General features: G+C 34.6%; 3 protein-coding genes and 1 non-coding gene across 4 annotated transcripts; 2 read left to right on the forward strand and 2 right to left on the reverse strand.

Annotated features, from left to right (window-relative positions):
• Positions 1-1,266: 1,266 nt before the first annotated feature.
• On the reverse strand, positions 1,267-1,339 carry TRNAE-CUC (transfer RNA glutamic acid (anticodon CUC)). Its single transcript has one exon. It is a non-coding gene; the product is annotated as a tRNA-Glu (tRNA).
• Positions 1,340-1,454: 115 nt separating this feature from the next.
• On the forward strand, positions 1,455-4,731 carry LOC139862860 (protein CHAPERONE-LIKE PROTEIN OF POR1, chloroplastic-like). The gene is made up of 5 exons (XM_071851493.1): positions 1,455-1,559; positions 1,790-1,957; positions 2,045-2,163; positions 3,056-3,500; positions 4,392-4,731. Exons 2-5 carry the CDS (start codon positions 1,866-1,868, stop codon positions 4,540-4,542), a joined length of 807 nt encoding a protein of 268 aa, XP_071707594.1. The 5' UTR covers positions 1,455-1,559; positions 1,790-1,865; the 3' UTR covers positions 4,543-4,731.
• A 1,910-nt stretch (positions 4,732-6,641) lies between these two features.
• LOC139861991 (fructose-bisphosphate aldolase 1, chloroplastic-like) lies at positions 6,642-10,531 on the forward strand. Its single transcript, XM_071850528.1, has 6 exons — positions 6,642-6,872; positions 7,971-8,240; positions 8,326-8,435; positions 8,931-9,021; positions 9,101-9,370; positions 10,066-10,531. Exons 1-6 carry the CDS (start codon positions 6,699-6,701, stop codon positions 10,342-10,344), a joined length of 1,194 nt encoding a protein of 397 aa, XP_071706629.1. The 5' UTR covers positions 6,642-6,698; the 3' UTR covers positions 10,345-10,531.
• Positions 10,532-12,100: 1,569 nt separating this feature from the next.
• Positions 12,101-15,785, reverse strand: LOC139861150 (probable serine protease EDA2). The gene is made up of 12 exons (XM_071849448.1): positions 15,578-15,785; positions 15,277-15,402; positions 15,037-15,192; positions 14,765-14,947; positions 14,545-14,661; positions 14,388-14,441; positions 13,311-13,382; positions 12,999-13,207; positions 12,793-12,887; positions 12,628-12,702; positions 12,461-12,544; positions 12,101-12,361 (listed from the first exon to the last, which is right to left on the reverse strand). The coding sequence occupies exons 1-12, from the start codon at positions 15,725-15,727 to the stop codon at positions 12,246-12,248; spliced, it is 1,437 nt and encodes a 478-aa protein (XP_071705549.1). The 5' UTR covers positions 15,728-15,785; the 3' UTR covers positions 12,101-12,245.
• Positions 15,786-16,876: the final 1,091 nt, after the last annotated feature.

Genomic DNA, 16,876 nt, shown 5'->3' on the forward strand with positions numbered 1-16,876 from the left:
TTTTAATAACACCTTTACGTTCTATAAGTAAGATGCAATGAGTAATGTACACATATTTAGTATTATAAAACATCAAACAAGAACATAATGTATTCACAATTAGTTCGATTGAGGAGGAAATGATTGCTTAAGTAATGAACCAGCCTCAAAGTATTAGAGATAGAGGAAGGGATCGTGAAAGAATAACTAGAGAAATATGAGAAAAGCGGGTGCACAATTAACTAAGAGATGATCTCGTCAAGCATATCTGACATCTTTCATTAAATTTTCGCACTATAATGGATTTATGAAATTTTGTATTTTAAACAATTTTAATATAAGTCTCTCTAGATTTTTGTCATTTTATATTTTCATATTTTCATAATTCTAATATATGTCATTTTCTATATTTATGTATTTGATTTGATTAATGTTATGCATTTAATGTAATTGTTATTTATTCTTGACAAAAACATAAATAATAAGACTTACTAAGACCTACTAAAATAAAATCAACAACTTCCCTTTTAAAAATAACTAGTCCGGATCCGGCCCGCGCGATGCGGCAGGGGCTTTCGGCTATTCATATTTAACGTAGCTTTATGTATTTACAGAAGGGAAAATGGCTCATGTGTTAAGGGTCGTTGTAGATGTCGTTGTGTTTAGCGTTTTTTAAAAAGTGTCCGTTTCAAACGTAGTTAGTTTCGTCTTGTTCATAAAATTATTTCGAGTCTAATGGTCATGTCGAAAAAATTTAACTCGCGGCGAGCAGGAAGATACGGGCTGTCGTTGTGTTTAGCGTTTTTTAAAAAATCTCCGTTTCGAACGTAGTTAGTTTCGTTTTGTTAATAAAAATATTTCGAGTTTAACGATGTGATCGGTGAAATTTAACTCGCGGCGAGGAGGAAGATATGGGTTGTCGGAGCGTTTGGGTGGAGGTTTAATTTTAAGCTTGAGAATTTATGTTTTACCCCCTGAACTTCTGTGCGTTTTTTGTAAGTTGGTTGTAGTTGAGGGGGTCTTTTGAATTTTTTGGATTTAAGTGTAAAGAGTTGTCGTTTGATAATGGTGGGGGTGGCAAAACGACCACACATTCACCTCTTTTAGTAAGGTAGGGGTTAATAATAATAATAAAGTTTTCTATGTCCCCACCACAGTAAATTAAACTTAAAAAATTCTGAAATATCTCTAGTCTCTAGGTTATTATCAAAGCTTAGACTATTGGTAAATTTCACTTTCACTTATGAAGTAAATAAAAACAAAAATAAATAGCAAGAAAACAAAAAGTTCCGTTGCCGGGACTTGAACCCGGGTCTCTCGGGTGAGAGCCGAGTATCCTAACCAACTAGACTACAACGGAATCATATCTTCGTTAGTTTTTAATTTTATAAATACAAATAAATATAAAGGTTCAAAGGCTATCCTCAATTTCAGACCAAAAATCCTCGCCTGCTACTGTGCTGCTCCTAATCCGTCATACCTAAATTTCCATAATATTTACGCAGAGATTCAAAGCCTTTCGTACCATTCGTTGATACTTAGCTACATCTTTTGAAATATAATCACTCTCCATACTTCAGGTTACAATCCGTCTTTCTGTTTGTTTATTTTTATCATTTTTGTGTGTGCTTCAATTATATTATTGTTATCTGCTCGTGTGAACTTACATTCATCATTAATCATCCGTATAAAAACATATACAGTTATGTTATAATGTATACACGAAATTGACAAAATGAACTTAACACTGCAATTAAATACTCAATTGTGATTAACCCTAAGTAATTCAAATTGTTGCTTTTGAAGTTAGGTTTATTACCGTTTTGAAGCCTTTGACTTTGAATCAAACTTGGAGCAAAAATTGAGTCATAGATTTTTAAGAAAAGATGAATATATCTGGATTATCTGGAGGTCCGACTTTACACACTGCGATTTTTCAAGGTCAGGGTAAACGTAGAGACTTCGTTTTTACGAAAAGGTAATAACTATTTGTTGATGAGGTTGTATGTGGTAACTAGAATTGGTATGAATTTTACTTATTTACTGACTGATATTATTGAAGCAGACGTAATAATGTGGCGGGTTTTGGTTCTGTTTGTACTCGAAGATATATTACAAAAAGAACTTGTTTAGTGAAATGTGCCATGGATGCTTCATTTGGTGATGCTAGAGATGATTCTTCTGGTAATTTTTAGTTTCATATTGTGTATCGAAATGGTTAGTGACAGGGGCGGAAATATGTGGGGGCAGGGTGGGGTGCCCGCCCTTATTGGATTTGTATTTTTCAGTGCAAAAATTTTCGATTGTTCGATTTTGTCACCAGTGGATTTTTTTGCCCAAAAGTCACCATATTTTGCCCCGAAAGCCTCCGTATTTTGCCCAAAAGCCTCCGTATTTTTCCCAAACCTCCGTATTTTGCCCAAAAACCTCTATATTTTGCCTGAAAAAATTGCTACGCTTGTAAAAAAAAATTCGCCACTAGTGAAAAAAATTCCCGCTTCCGTCACTGTTCAGTAACATTAACACATACATAAGGCCTGCTTTAATAAAAGGAACAGTTTCTTTGATGGTTTATGGATTGCTTTTTTGAATTGATTATATGATTGTTGCGACTAGAAGTGACGATAAGTCGATAATCAGATGCTAATGTTTCAATAAACAAATCCTGCTTCTGATGATATCGATGAAATAATTAAACGTGTTAAGTGAACTCGATGTACCTGTTCACCCCTTCATTTTTTATCCATGTCTCCTTATTTTCCGAAAGCAATGGTTTTCGGTAACTCTATCTATCTATTTTTTTTTTTTTTTTGAAATGCTTTCAGTAACTTTATCTGCTTTATTAATTTTTTTATAACTAGAAAACGTCAAACTCTTAAACATTTGATTATCTGATTATCAACAGAAGTTTATCCAATGATCACGTTTATAGCCTGTTATGTCCACGACTACAATTTGTTTCCGTTCATGTGAAAATCACTTTTATTTCTTTTTTTTGGATATATTAAATCAGTTTATTTTTGGCTTAAATGAATGATGTTTTCATTTTTTTCCTTATGTTCTCTTCTAAATGCAGTGATCTTTCCAAGAATTAACATCAAAGATCCATACAAAAGACTTGGTATCAGCAACGAAGCTTCTGAAGACGAAATCCAAAGTGCTAGAAACTTCTTAGTTCAAAAATATGCCGGTCACAAACCAAGTGTTGATGCAATTGAATCCGCACATGACAAAATAATAATGCAAAAGTTTTATGAGAGAAAAAACCCCAAAATCGATGTCAAGAAAAAGATGAGGGAAGTAAGTCAGTCTCGTTATGTGCAGGCTGTTACAAGCAGGTTTAGAACTCCAGCCACCAACTTCATCATCAAAACGTCCATTGCGTTTGTGGTACTTGCAGCTCTTACTGTACTCTTTCCGACTGAAGAAGGGCCCACCATTCAAGTAGCCTTATCACTGTTTACTGCAATATATTTTATACATGATCGGCTCAAAAGCAAACTCAGAGCTTTTCTTTACGGGTATGATCCGTAGCTTCTATATTTACTTTTTTAGTGATAGTACCATCTAGTAATCATGGTATTTAAAAACAACTTAAGCTAAGTTTTTCTTACTTTCTATCCTAAGTTAAATTATAACTATGGTATGGTAGTTTAGCAATCTTGGGTTATGGTTTAAGAAGCGTTAGTTGCATAAAAAAGTAGCCAGCTTTGGTCGAATGAATATATTTTAATCTTAATCCACATTTTTTAGGCTAGAAAAAACCATTCAAGTTTTAAAAATTCTGATGTAAGAGAGTCGGACATGTTAGGTCTAAATGATGTGGCGGCTGATGTGTCAATAACCATTTACCTTGATGAATTTATAGCTGTTCTGGTGCTTATGTGGCGCATGCAAACTAAATTGTATATCTCAGGTGATTGTGTTGTAGCTCAACTGGTAGTGGCCTGCCTCTTTTAGCGAGAGGTCAGGAGTTCGACTCCGCTGGGCTGCAACATTGCACTCAATGTTATCCCTGACCTGAAGTATCCACCCAGGTCGTCTTTCGCTTAGTGTAGGGGCAACGGGGAGGGTGGGGGGGTTTTGCCGGCCATGCCCACGGATTGGTCCAGGTTTCCTCCAGGGCAGTAGTTGGGGGCGGGTTATGCAACTACGGGAGATGAACGCGTGGGTGGTTAAGTCCCCCTGGGTGATCCCAAACTGATGTCCATAAAAAAACGAAATCAGACTTTTGAAACTTCAATTTTTATTTTTTTATATTATGTCCTAAAGTAACCTTCTTCCCTTGAGAGACCAACTGGCTACTAGCCTAGTTTTAATGCAATTGGCCCCTTCAAGGAACCAGAGTTTTGGGATTTTAGCATGAGAAAAGATCTTTATTTATGTTGACTTTGACGTATTTTGACTTGCAGGGTTGGAACTTTTATTGTGTCGTGGCTGGTGGGAACGTTCTTGATGGTGTCTGTTGTCCCACCGATACTTAAAGGGCCAAGGAGTTTAGAAGTAACAACTTCGTTGGTAACGTATGTGCTCCTGTGGGTTTCATCTACTTATCTTAAATAGAGCCAACTGTTTGTTTTAGGTCAAATCTAAAATCGAAAAATTTTGCTCATAAGAAGTTACGGAGTTTGTTGCATAGTTCAAATTCTTGGTTATCTATTGACCTTAAGTTGTTGTATCAAGGGGTTCAATGACATTACTTTTGTTACTTATCCTTTGAACCTTTTGTGAATGGCTCATGATCGTTGTCGATTCTAGTGATGTCGTTATACCTTTAAGCTTGTAGTATCTAATTCATGTTTATTCAGGTATTATATAACACAAAAAAGAAATAAAAAATTAAAATAAATAAAGTCGAAGTTGATGAACGTGGTACTAATGAAAACACGTTTAAAAATCAGTTTAATTCATTTAATTTATTTATATCAAATAGCATTTAATATAAACAAAATTATTTAAAGTCAAGGTTTATTATTTATGTCAAAGCATAACACTTATAATGAGATAGATGGAATGCTTGGTTATTCTCAATTTTTACCATATGTAGTTTAGAGTCTTTAACTGATAGTAAATTAACAGTTAAATCAAGTACCACAGGTAATGTAACACAAGATTCAGGACATGAAAAAACCCTTGATGGTTAGTTAGAAACAAAACACAAAATTTTTTGGACGATCGTTCCCATTCAAAGAAATCAACGGCTAATAGTAACGATCAACAACAACAACAGTATCCAATACCACTTGAGTGGTGTATGGGGGAGGTGAGATGTAGACAATCCTTCCTTTATCCGAGAATAAAAACAAGTCATTTCTCCACCCAGAAAAGTAGAGAAAGTCATCCCTCTCTTTATTCGGCGGATAAAGAGATTGCTTCCGAGTGGACCTCTCTTTAATAGTAACGATCATTTTGGAATATTTGGAGATTACGGAACAGTACCATTTTTAAGGACAAATTTTTTCGGAAATGCCATGTGATTGATAGCATTGTGGTCTGCAGGTTTAATTGGTTATATGCGCGATACCGTAAGAAGAGTTGTAATTACCTTATATCTATTTACGCCCGGAATGGAGGGCTTCCATTGGCCCAATTTCACTGTTCAACTTTTAACAATTTTTTTTTTTTTTTTTTTTTTTTTTTTTTTTTTTTTTTTTTTTGGGGTACCACCTCTAAGGTGAATTTTTTTTTTGAATAACCTTATATCTATTTACGCCCGGAATGGAGGGCTTCCGTTAACCCAATTTCACTGTTCGACTTTTAACCATTTTTTTTTTGGTACCACCTCTAAAGGTGAATTTTTTGAAAAAAATTGTAGCAGACTATATTATTGTTTTCTATCAATTTGTTTGTCAACAATTGTACACAACTATATTATTGATTCGGAGTATATACTTTTTTGTAGCTCTAAAGGTGAATTCTTTGGTCCAAAATTGTAGGAGACTTTATTATTGGTTTCCACAAACTCTAAGGTGAATTTTTTGGTCAAAAAATGTTATTATTGATTTCGGACAACATTAGAAAACAAGTGTAGCAAATATGTTTTGATTTTGGTACTTCATTTTTATTTTGCAACTAAATAATTTTTATCTTAATTTAAATGAGTAATATTTTAACAACGAGTTATATGTTAATTATTCATTAAAAATTAATTTGATACATTAAAAAATGTTTCATTTTAAATATGAATATTGGATGATTTGGTAATTTTCGCCCAGCGTAGCGGGCAAGCTATTTCTCTTGTTAGACACAATGGTTGCTCTCTCCCTTATATTCCTTGTAATTACTTGTACTTTTGTTCTTTTGTACTTTCCATTCTAGCGCCTAGCTAGCTTTTAATAAAATTTTGGCCGTTCAAAAAAAAAAAAAAAAAAAAAAAGTAACCACCAATGTAACAGTAGCATAAGTCCAGGGACTAATATGTAATTCACTCTAGTTCACCTTTCACATGTCCAAAAAAAGACAATCACAAAGGACTCCCATATGGAACAAATTTCGTCCCTTCGTCACATATCATCTCTAACAACTGCTTAATTCCCTGTGCCACGTCAGCAAAGTTATCAACCCAAATGGCAACCATTTATTGGCCAACACATCATGGCCTCAAAAGGCATATCACTAGTGACACCATTTGGAAGTACTATATAATCAGTGAGACTAAACACATAATGAGTGGTGTTTAATTCAAAAGGATAAAAGTTTTGAGTCCATTGAAACCAACCATGGCCTCAGCATCTCTTTTCAAGCCATCTCCAGCAACCATTCTAGATAAGTCTGATTGGGTCAAGGGTCAGACCATTCGCCAAGCTCCAGTATCCGCGGTTAGGTTCAACTCAACTGCACCATCTGCACTTACTGTTCGTGCCTCATACGCTGATGAGCTTGTTAAGACAGCGGTTAGTGTTTTCAACCCCTTTTTTCCAGTTTCTTTTTTATGTATATGCATTGTCTAAGAACCCTCAATTGTTGTTTATGGAGCGTAAAATTCTAGTTTTCGTCGAACCATTAGTGATGGGTGACATACTACACTTACATGCTTAGCTTTGACTAGATATTAAGAACTTATGTTCCAAAAATCTTAAATTTTCTGTAATTCCATTGCTTCTTTTATAACAATGTAACACAAACAAAAATATAGATCTAATATGTAAGTGGATAATGAAAAAACTTCATGTTACTAAAAGATGAATAATTTGAGCATGAACCATAGTTCGATGGCATACTTTAACTTGTCACTGCTAATTGCTTCAAAAGTGTGTTCAAACTTCAAAAAGATGTTTTTCCCTCTAAAAGTGCTTATTCAGTTTTATAATCACCTGATAGGTGTAAGTAATTCCAAACACCTTTGAATATAAAAGCTGCCTCTTTTTCTTACCAAAAGTGGCAATGAATCGGTAAGATCAGGTGTTCAAACCAGTGTTGTAAAAACCCCAAATTACTCCCGACTAATCCTCGATTACTCGTTTGTAAGAGCAGTCCGTAAATTTCTAAAATCCGTTTAATTAATGCGTCAACGTCAGTTAATGGGTCAAAATCGGATTAGTTGATCAAAGTCGGCCGAAGTAAAAATTGGTCAAAATTTTAACATGATTTTATACTAAAATTTTGGAGTTTTTAAACAAAACGAACGATTTTTGAACAATTATGCTAATGTTTATCTTTATGGTTTTCTTCTATATTTACACATAATTTTGAAATTTAATATATATATGTATAAAAAGTACAATCTGATAAATCCCCGAATTGCCGATTACTCCTTCCAAAGTCCCGACCGATACTACCCGAATAAGGAATTTTGCAACCTTTGTTCCAACATAAACATCCGGATAATGATATTTTCACTCACTATTTTGATAAAGACACTCATCATGTACAACTATTTTTATGCACATAATACAATCAGGTATTGCATGATATGAGTGGATTTATCAAAATAGTGAGTGGAAAAATAAAGTAACATGGCAATTGTGTAATAAGAGTATTTATTTCTGCAGAAAACCGTGGCATCCCCTGGACGAGGAATCCTGGCCATGGATGAGTCGAACGCTACTTGTGGAAAGCGGTTAGCTTCTATTGGTCTTGAGAACACCGAGGCTAACCGTCAGGCTTACCGTACGCTGCTAGTTACCCCACCAGGTCTTGGAAACTACATCTCTGGTGCGATCCTGTTCGAGGAAACCTTGTACCAATCGACTGTTGATGGCAAGAAGATTGTCGATATCCTTGTTGAACAAGGTATTGTTCCCGGTATCAAGGTCGACAAGGTAATACAGCTACAATCATCATTTGTCTGCAATACTTTTGTTGATTTTGTACTATGTGGCTAACTGCATGTTTAACCATTCATAGGGTCTAGTGCCGTTGGCCGGTTCAAACGATGAGTCATGGTGCCAAGGTCTTGATGGACTCGCCTCTCGTTCTGCTGCTTACTACCAACAGGGTGCTCGTTTCGCCAAATGGTAAATCCAAAATTGCTCAAAAGACTTGTCTATGCTTTGGTGGCAAGATGGGTGGGTCAGATAAGTCCTAAAACGAGTCACAATGGGTTATGATCAACGGGTCGAACCAGATTGGGTTGACCTAAAACCACTTTTTTGGCTATTTCTTTAGATTTTCTCACACAAATCTAATGTGCTTCTACTGCTATATAATATTATAATATATATATATATATATATATATATATATATATATATATATATATATATATATATATATATATATATATATATAATATTATTATATAATAAAATAATCTAATAATTAATATAGTAATCAAGTTAATTGAATAAAACGACTTTAGGTGTTTCAAATATAATATTATATAATTTTTTTTTTTATTAAATTCTTAGTTCGGCTTGTTATGACATAAAACATAAACAACCAGCCCATTTATAAGCAAATGGGTCAAATTTACCACCTCTAAATTTGTTATTTTTGTTTTGATCATGTAGGCGTACTGTTGTGAGCATTCCCAACGGTCCTACAGCACTAGCAGTCAAGGAAGCAGCATGGGGTTTGGCTCGTTACGCTGCAATTTCTCAGGTAATAAACTAAAGTAAACTAACTAACCATGATTTCATGTGACTCAAGGTCTTAAATCTTCTTATGCTGCGTTTTCTAGGACAACGGTCTGGTCCCAATTGTTGAGCCTGAAATTTTGCTTGACGGAGAGCACGGAATTGACCAGACTTTCGAGGTTGCACAAAAGGTGTGGGCTGAGGTGTTCTATTACTTAGCCGAAAACAACGTGTTGTTTGAAGGCATCCTTTTGAAACCAAGCATGGTTACACCCGGTGCTGATTGCAAAGAACGGGCCACACCTCAACAGGTTGCTGAGTACACTCTTAACCTTCTTAAAAGAAGAATCCCTCCTGCAGTTCCTGGTATCATGGTAAGTATTTCTAAACCTATACCCAGTTAAGAGAATTAAACTTAGATGTTGTTTATGTGGTCTAAAAGTCAGCTGAATAGTGAAAACTGTTTGTTTTTATGTCTGCAAAATAACTTGAGCCTGCCTGTAGCACTAAGAAGCATGGTTTGAAGACAAAATAAGATATATCGTATGTCTTCAGAAAAACAGAATGTAGTAGAGATGTCTACGTGTCCCGCAGACATAAGACATAATAAGATCAGCAGACTAAAAAACACCACCTTAGTTATCTAGTACAACAATCATCGATTTGTTGGCGACTTGACTGACTCTTAGAGCCTAAATTAAATTCGAGGCAGGATTTAAAACCCATGGAAATTTTGATTCTACCATTTTCATGACGTCTATTTTTATTATTTTTATTTTGTATTTTAAAAAAAAAAAAAAACTTTTTCCTACTTAAAGGCCGGAGGTCCTCTCGGAAGCAATCTCTTTATCCGTCAGACGGATAAAGAGAGGGATGACTTTCTCTACTCTTGAGAGTGTTTCACTCTGGGTGGAGAAATGACTTGTCTTTATTCTCGGATAGGGGAAGGATTGTCTACATCTCACCTCCCCCATACACCACTCATGTGTTATTGGGTTTTGTTGTTGTTGGTAGTTATCTAGTACAACTGTACAAGTCCTAATGCATAGGGTACTGATCAATAATGCAGTTTTTGTCTGGTGGGCAATCTGAGGTGGAGGCTACACTCAACTTGAATGCAATGAACCAAAGCCCGAACCCATGGCACGTGTCGTTTTCATATGCACGTGCCCTTCAGAACACTTGCTTAAAGACATGGGGAGGAAGGCCTGAAAACGTGAAGGCGGCTCAGGACGCTTTGTTGCTCAGGGCTAGTGCCAACTCTCTTGCTCAGCTCGGGAAATACACTGGAGAAGGAGAATCCGAGGAGGCCAAAAAGGGAATGTTCGTTAAAGGATATGTCTACTAAGTTTCTAAAAAAAGAAAGTATGAATATGTGTTTAATGTCTTTAACCCATGGAGACTGCTACTTTTGTTCATAGCATCTACTTCTAGCAATTCTATAAGTTATCATGCTATTAAAGATATTGAGATGGAATCATGGATTCTTATATCTTGTAGTTTCGACAAAATTCTATAAGATGCGTTTTCCTACTTATCCAATGAAATAGACAACTCCAAATATCAATTACAAAGAGGTTGCAATCTATGCATCAACGAAGGTAATACACATTGCAATCCCGTAGAAGTCGAGAGTCGGGGACGAGTCGGTCAAGTCGGGTGTTGACCAACGTTGACTTTTAGTAATAAATAAATTAAACATAAATACATAACGTAAAAATATCAAACATAATATGTATGTATATATATATATATATATATATATATATATATATATATATATATATATATATATATATATATATATGTGTGTGTGTGTGTGTGTTTCACTCGGTGTGGTGAAATGACTTCTCCTCCCCCATACCCTACAAGTGTGGGATTGGGTATTGTTGTTGTTGTTGTTGTTGTTGTGTGTGTGTATATATATATATATATATATATATATATATATATATATATATATATATGGGGGTATAATCAATGGGGAAGTAACCAATCGGGGAAGCAAATTTTTTTTTTTTTTTTCATTTTTTTTGGAATTTTTTTTTTCAGGCATCAACATCACACGAAAATATGAACATTTAGAAAAGACACTTCGTGATGAATGTTATTATTTAGGCGGGAAAACGATCTACAAAAATAACATTTAAGATAATATTGTTCGTTAAGAATGTTAACGTTTTTTTTCATGTTTTGTGAAGTACAATTTAGCCCGATTTAGAGTTTAGGATTTAGGGTTTGGTGTTTTGGGTTTATTCCATAAACCAAAAACACCAAACCCTAAACCCTAAACCCTAAACTCTAAACCGTTCGTGTTAAAAACTAAATCTAAACCCTAAACCCTAAATTTGTACACCCTAATATCTAAACCCTATAAACCCTAAAATCTAAACCCTAATATCTATACCCTAATATCTAAAACCTCGAACATACGCTCGAAAAACACGATAATTGTTATATATTAGTTCTTCGAGCGTTTTCCCGCCAAAATAAAAACATTTATCACAAAGTGTCTTTATTAAATGTTCATATTTTCATCCAATCTATAATGTTCATGAACAAAGTTTTTTCAAAAAACGGAAAAAAAAAAAAAAAGATTTTGCTTCCCCCGCTTCCCCCCGATTGGTTACTTCCCTCTTGATCCCCCCACACACACGCACGCACGCACGCACGCACGCACGCACGCGCGCGCGCGCGCGCACACACACACATACTGCAGTGTTGTAAAAAACGGCCGAAACGGGCGCCGCAACGGACACCGCAACGGATTTGCCTTAGTATCGTTGCAACGGGCCTTGAAACGGCAAAAAAGACGGTCAACGCTTAAAAAACGGTTAACAACGCTAAAAAACGGAAAAAAACGGTCAATGACGGTAAAAAACGGTCAACTTTATATATATATATATATATATATATATATATATATATATATATATATATATATATATATATATATATATATATATATATATATATATATATATGTCAACGTTAGTCAACATCTGTTTCGACCCCGTTTTTTCCGTTGCGACGTTTTGAGGTCACTAACGTTTCGGCCCCGTCTCACGTCTTTTTCAACCTTGACTATACATATATTGTGATGGCAATACAAGTTTTATATTAAATAAAAACTGGTACTTACATATACATATACATATTACATATTGTTATGGAAATGAAAGTGCTAAATAAAAACTGGTACTTGGTTAAATGGCATCATTAATACACAAACATGTTTTTGAATGCCGTTTAAGCGGAACCCTTACCGACCTCGACGCACTGTGATAACCATAGATCTATCTGTTCTATAACCTTTTGTCTTACTTTATTAACCGCATCAGGTGAGCTACAGTTTTTAGAGTTCCCTGCAATATAAGATTCGAATATTTCGTCACAATTTATTCAAAATTTCTAAGTATTGCAAACTATTATTTATATTTATATTTATTAAGCGGTATGCGAACCTTCAGGAACTAAAGGAGATTGTGGGCATCCTCTTAGATCGGTTCCATGACCACAATTGTCACAAGTGATTATATACGATGGCACTACATATACAAACACACAATTAGAAAACCACAAGTATAAAGTAAAAAATGATAAATAATAAATATATGGGTTTGAGACTTACTATTTGGAGATGATACTTGCTTGGATGCATGTCGCCAAGGATCTTGTGATCCGTTAGTGAAAACTATTTTCGATCCTGCATGTACATACATCTTGCAACATTAGATTACATTCGGTTGTATACAAATCAAATGTCTAAAATACCCTTAAATGTGAAATAGCATACCGGCAATGTCTGTGCCCCCATAGTACAAATTCGTATCATCAACAACTGGATATACACCGTCTCCGAAAACATTCTTGCATAAATCCAAATGGTACCTGAAAAAAACCTCCCAGTTAGATTTAAATAATAATAGAGAAATAAGTGAAGGGACTAAATTCGTGAAATTTGAAAAGATAGTAACAGTGTGAAGGGCTGTATGTACACGCCTTGTGTTAACTTTTGAAGAGCGGATGCTATCATTTGCTGGTGCCACTTGAAAATATGCAACTTCAGTACAAACTTGGAACCACCATAACCGATCAGCAGACTCGTTTGAACCCGGGGTGGTCCTTTTTAAGTTTTCTTGGTTATATGTTTGAACTTCAGCTCCAAAACTTTCAATATAATATTCCTTTATGTATTTTGAATATGCATTCTGCATTAAGATTTGTTTTTACCTTTTAATTGAATTAAATATGAATATGAATAATAAAATAAAAGATCCTAGGAACCGAAAATTCGAAGAGAGACGGCATTACCACTAGATCATCTCCCGCCTTCTTTGCTTCAATCATGGGGGTGCACAGTTTATCAGGATTTCCATATTGAAACTACCAACATTAAAATGCCACGTCAGCTATAGGTAAAAAAAAAGAATTACCTTAAATAAAACAGATCAAAACTCGAACAATGACAGATATGAAGGTTAGGAATATATCAAGAAGCATAACGGGATGAAGCATATTGATGAATGCTTTAAAGTATGAATTGAGAAATTCAAAACATTAGTTTATTACTAACAATATTATTATTATTTTTTTTGTAGCCGTATTAGAAATACTGATCACATTATAATTTTGGAGAACCACTGTTCTGGATTCACCAAACCTGACCCATACCAAAAACTACCCATATTGACTCTATATGGCAATTGAGACCCACTCTCAAATTTGGGTCAAATGGGTCAAGCTATCGGGTCAATTGGGTCTTAAAAAAATTAGGCCTAACAATGTAAACTAAAACTTGAAAAAAGGTCCAATGAATTTTTCTTCAACCTATTAAGTCTTATACAGAATATAAAAGAACGGGTCAAACGGGTATCAAATCCTAAGTTCAACAAATAGAGAACAGGTCTATTGGGTCTTATGAATGGGTCAAATGGGTCGAGTATAACAAGATTCATCCGTCAATATTTTATGAAAGCATTAATGGTTATATCAATTATTATGTATATTAATATTTTCTTATATATATAATAAATATTAATAATAACTAAAACAATATAATGAATGTAAAAAATAAGTGTAAAAGTATATGACTTGTTTGGACCTATTTGACCCATTTGACCCGTTACCCGTTTCGAACTGTTACCCAAACCAACCCAACCTGACCCGTTTGGACCCGTTTAAAGTTTTTACCCGTTTGACCCATGACCCATTTCAACCCAAAACCGTTTTGAGCCGTTACCCTAACCGACCCAACCTGACCCGTTTGCGAGGTATAATTCACTCATTAGCCAACCCACCCGACCAACTTATTTGCCAACTTGAATGTCAGCCATATCAAAAGATTATATATACTCTGAATAAACAATGTTGACTACAAATGAAACTTACGGCTATAGCTGCAGCATCAGCTAGAAAATACAAGAAGTCGCCATCTATTTTTAGCTGAAGAGATATATCATGGAAACCACAAAACAAATCATTCATCGATTTAATTAAGATTAAGTACATCCTCTGTGTCAAATAATAGTGATATTATTGTTTATACCTCGGTGGCACCAAATACGGCCTTTAGTGCTTTACCATTTGATGCAAGCTTTTGTTCAACAAGTTGAGTTACTTCTTGCAATACGGCTTTACATTCAGGTCCTGCAGACTCACCAACCTGCCAAAAAAAAAAAGGAAACATGTGTAAATATCACGTATCGCTAAAACAAGTAATGAGGCACAACTATATCGCCTTTACTACTAACGTGTAACTTCATCACCTGTTGATCAAATTGTGTGAAGTTGTAAACCGCAAGAACTACACCAGAACTTGCAAGACTGCCACACGTGAGGTGTGGAAACTTCAAACGAAACCATGCACTAAGAGCTCCAGCATAAGATACACCAAAAACGAACCATGGATTTTCAACATTCGTTCTGTTTAGTTTCAGATTTAACGAGTTCTACAAAATCACGAACGATAATAAGTCACATAACCAAACAAAGATATAACCATGTTAATAACTTAAAACAACACTAAATATGAACGTGCCTGATAAAATTGTCGGAAAACAGCCAAGTCATATAATGCCTGTTTAGATGAAAGATATTGTAGATTTTTAGTAGTTAGAGATTTAAATGGTGAACTCTTTCCATAATACCGATGCTCGAGCGTAACCACAGCAGCTCCAAACTTCTTTGCTAATACCTGTATCAACTCAAAACATCAATTATATCATATTCATATTGCATAATTATATTTTATTCAAACCTACTGGCTGTAAGAACATACACGAAGATAATCGTTCGATATGCCACCGCACGAAGATTCACCGCATATTTTTAAGAAAATTGGACCATCAGGAAGCCTGAATTCATCTAAATATTCATAATATCGCTGTCCGAATCTTCGATGATCCTGTGATTAATTAATATTAATATTACGGTTATAATAACCTAATAAAAGTGTGAGGATATAAACATATATCAAATATGTAAACAATAACATCTCAATTGCAGTACAAACAAATCAATTTACTAACAATCATTAATCTACAACAACTATAAATTCAGATAATTAGAAGAAGACATACATAAGGTGAAAAATGATCAAGAGTCTGATTGAACCATAATTCATCGGTAGTCAAATAATTGCTGCTACTGTGCATGCGTTCCGAAATTCGTGAAGAAGACAAGGCATTACAAACACTAAACATCAACACAAACCAAATTGAAACCCTCATTGATACTATTAACTGTGCAATCGGTGAATTTGATGCTTTTTTGTCACTTTACTGAAGTGTGATTCTTATGGATTTAAGGTCCTATAATTTTTGACTTAAAAAGTCAAACTTCCATCGTTGGTGACTTGATTATAATTCGGTTGGATCGCCCGGTCTAAAAAGGTAGACCCGTATGAACATCTACGCGACCCGGTCATATGATATCTAGCCCAACCTGTTACTAGAGTATTGGGCCGATGGATTCGGTTCATGACTTCTAACCTTTAAATTAAACTCAACTTATTATTTTATGATTTAGATTTATGATTTATGATGTATGTATTTATTTATTATTAATTAGTTATATACGAATTTTTCTAATCATAAGAGCTCCAAGTGTCGCTCGTGGATTTTTCCGTTTCTAAGATCAACTCCGTAATCAACAGTCGGATCGACACTTTTCTGGCATAGATTCCGACATCTTTGTGCCAAAGTCGCGCAGAGCTTCTGTGATTGTAATTGTTTTACTAAAAAAGAAATATGTTGCTCATTCTTGCTTTTCTTTCTTTTTGTATTTTTGATTGTAAAAAGGCTAGAAGGTTTTAGGGTTTTTTTTTTTAGTTTTGAGTTGCATGTTTAGAATGAAATGGAAAGATGAAGAAAGGAGAGGTTGTCGGGAGAAGTTAAATTTATTCAAGTTTTCATGCATTATGTACAAGTGTTATACATGGAAAAAAGGTTGTATTTTTATGAATAGAGTACACATGTTGTAATCTATTATTGCTTTATTGTAACACACAAACTAGCTTAAGACCCGCAAAAATTGAGGGTTTCGATAATAAAAATTAAAAATGTAATATATTATGTATGGGCACATCAATGTAATCGACAAAAATTGTGTCATACAACCTATATTTCTTGAATTTCCTTTATTCGTTCCAACTCAGGTATTTCTACATCTAAACCAAATACATTAATCACACATAAACCAATTTAAAGTGACAATTTCGGATTTTTCCGTTTCTAAGATCAACTCCGTAATCGACAGTCGGATCGACACTCCCAATATGTCAAACCATCAAACATTCCCACAAATAACTAACTCTATCTTCAGACTTTGATCACATTTCTTCACATCTTGGCCTTGAAAAAATAACAAATCTTGAAAAT

This window comes from Rutidosis leptorrhynchoides, chromosome 8 (assembly GCF_046630445.1).
Source record: "Rutidosis leptorrhynchoides isolate AG116_Rl617_1_P2 chromosome 8, CSIRO_AGI_Rlap_v1, whole genome shotgun sequence".
Lineage (NCBI taxonomy): Eukaryota > Viridiplantae > Streptophyta > Magnoliopsida > Asterales > Asteraceae > Rutidosis > Rutidosis leptorrhynchoides.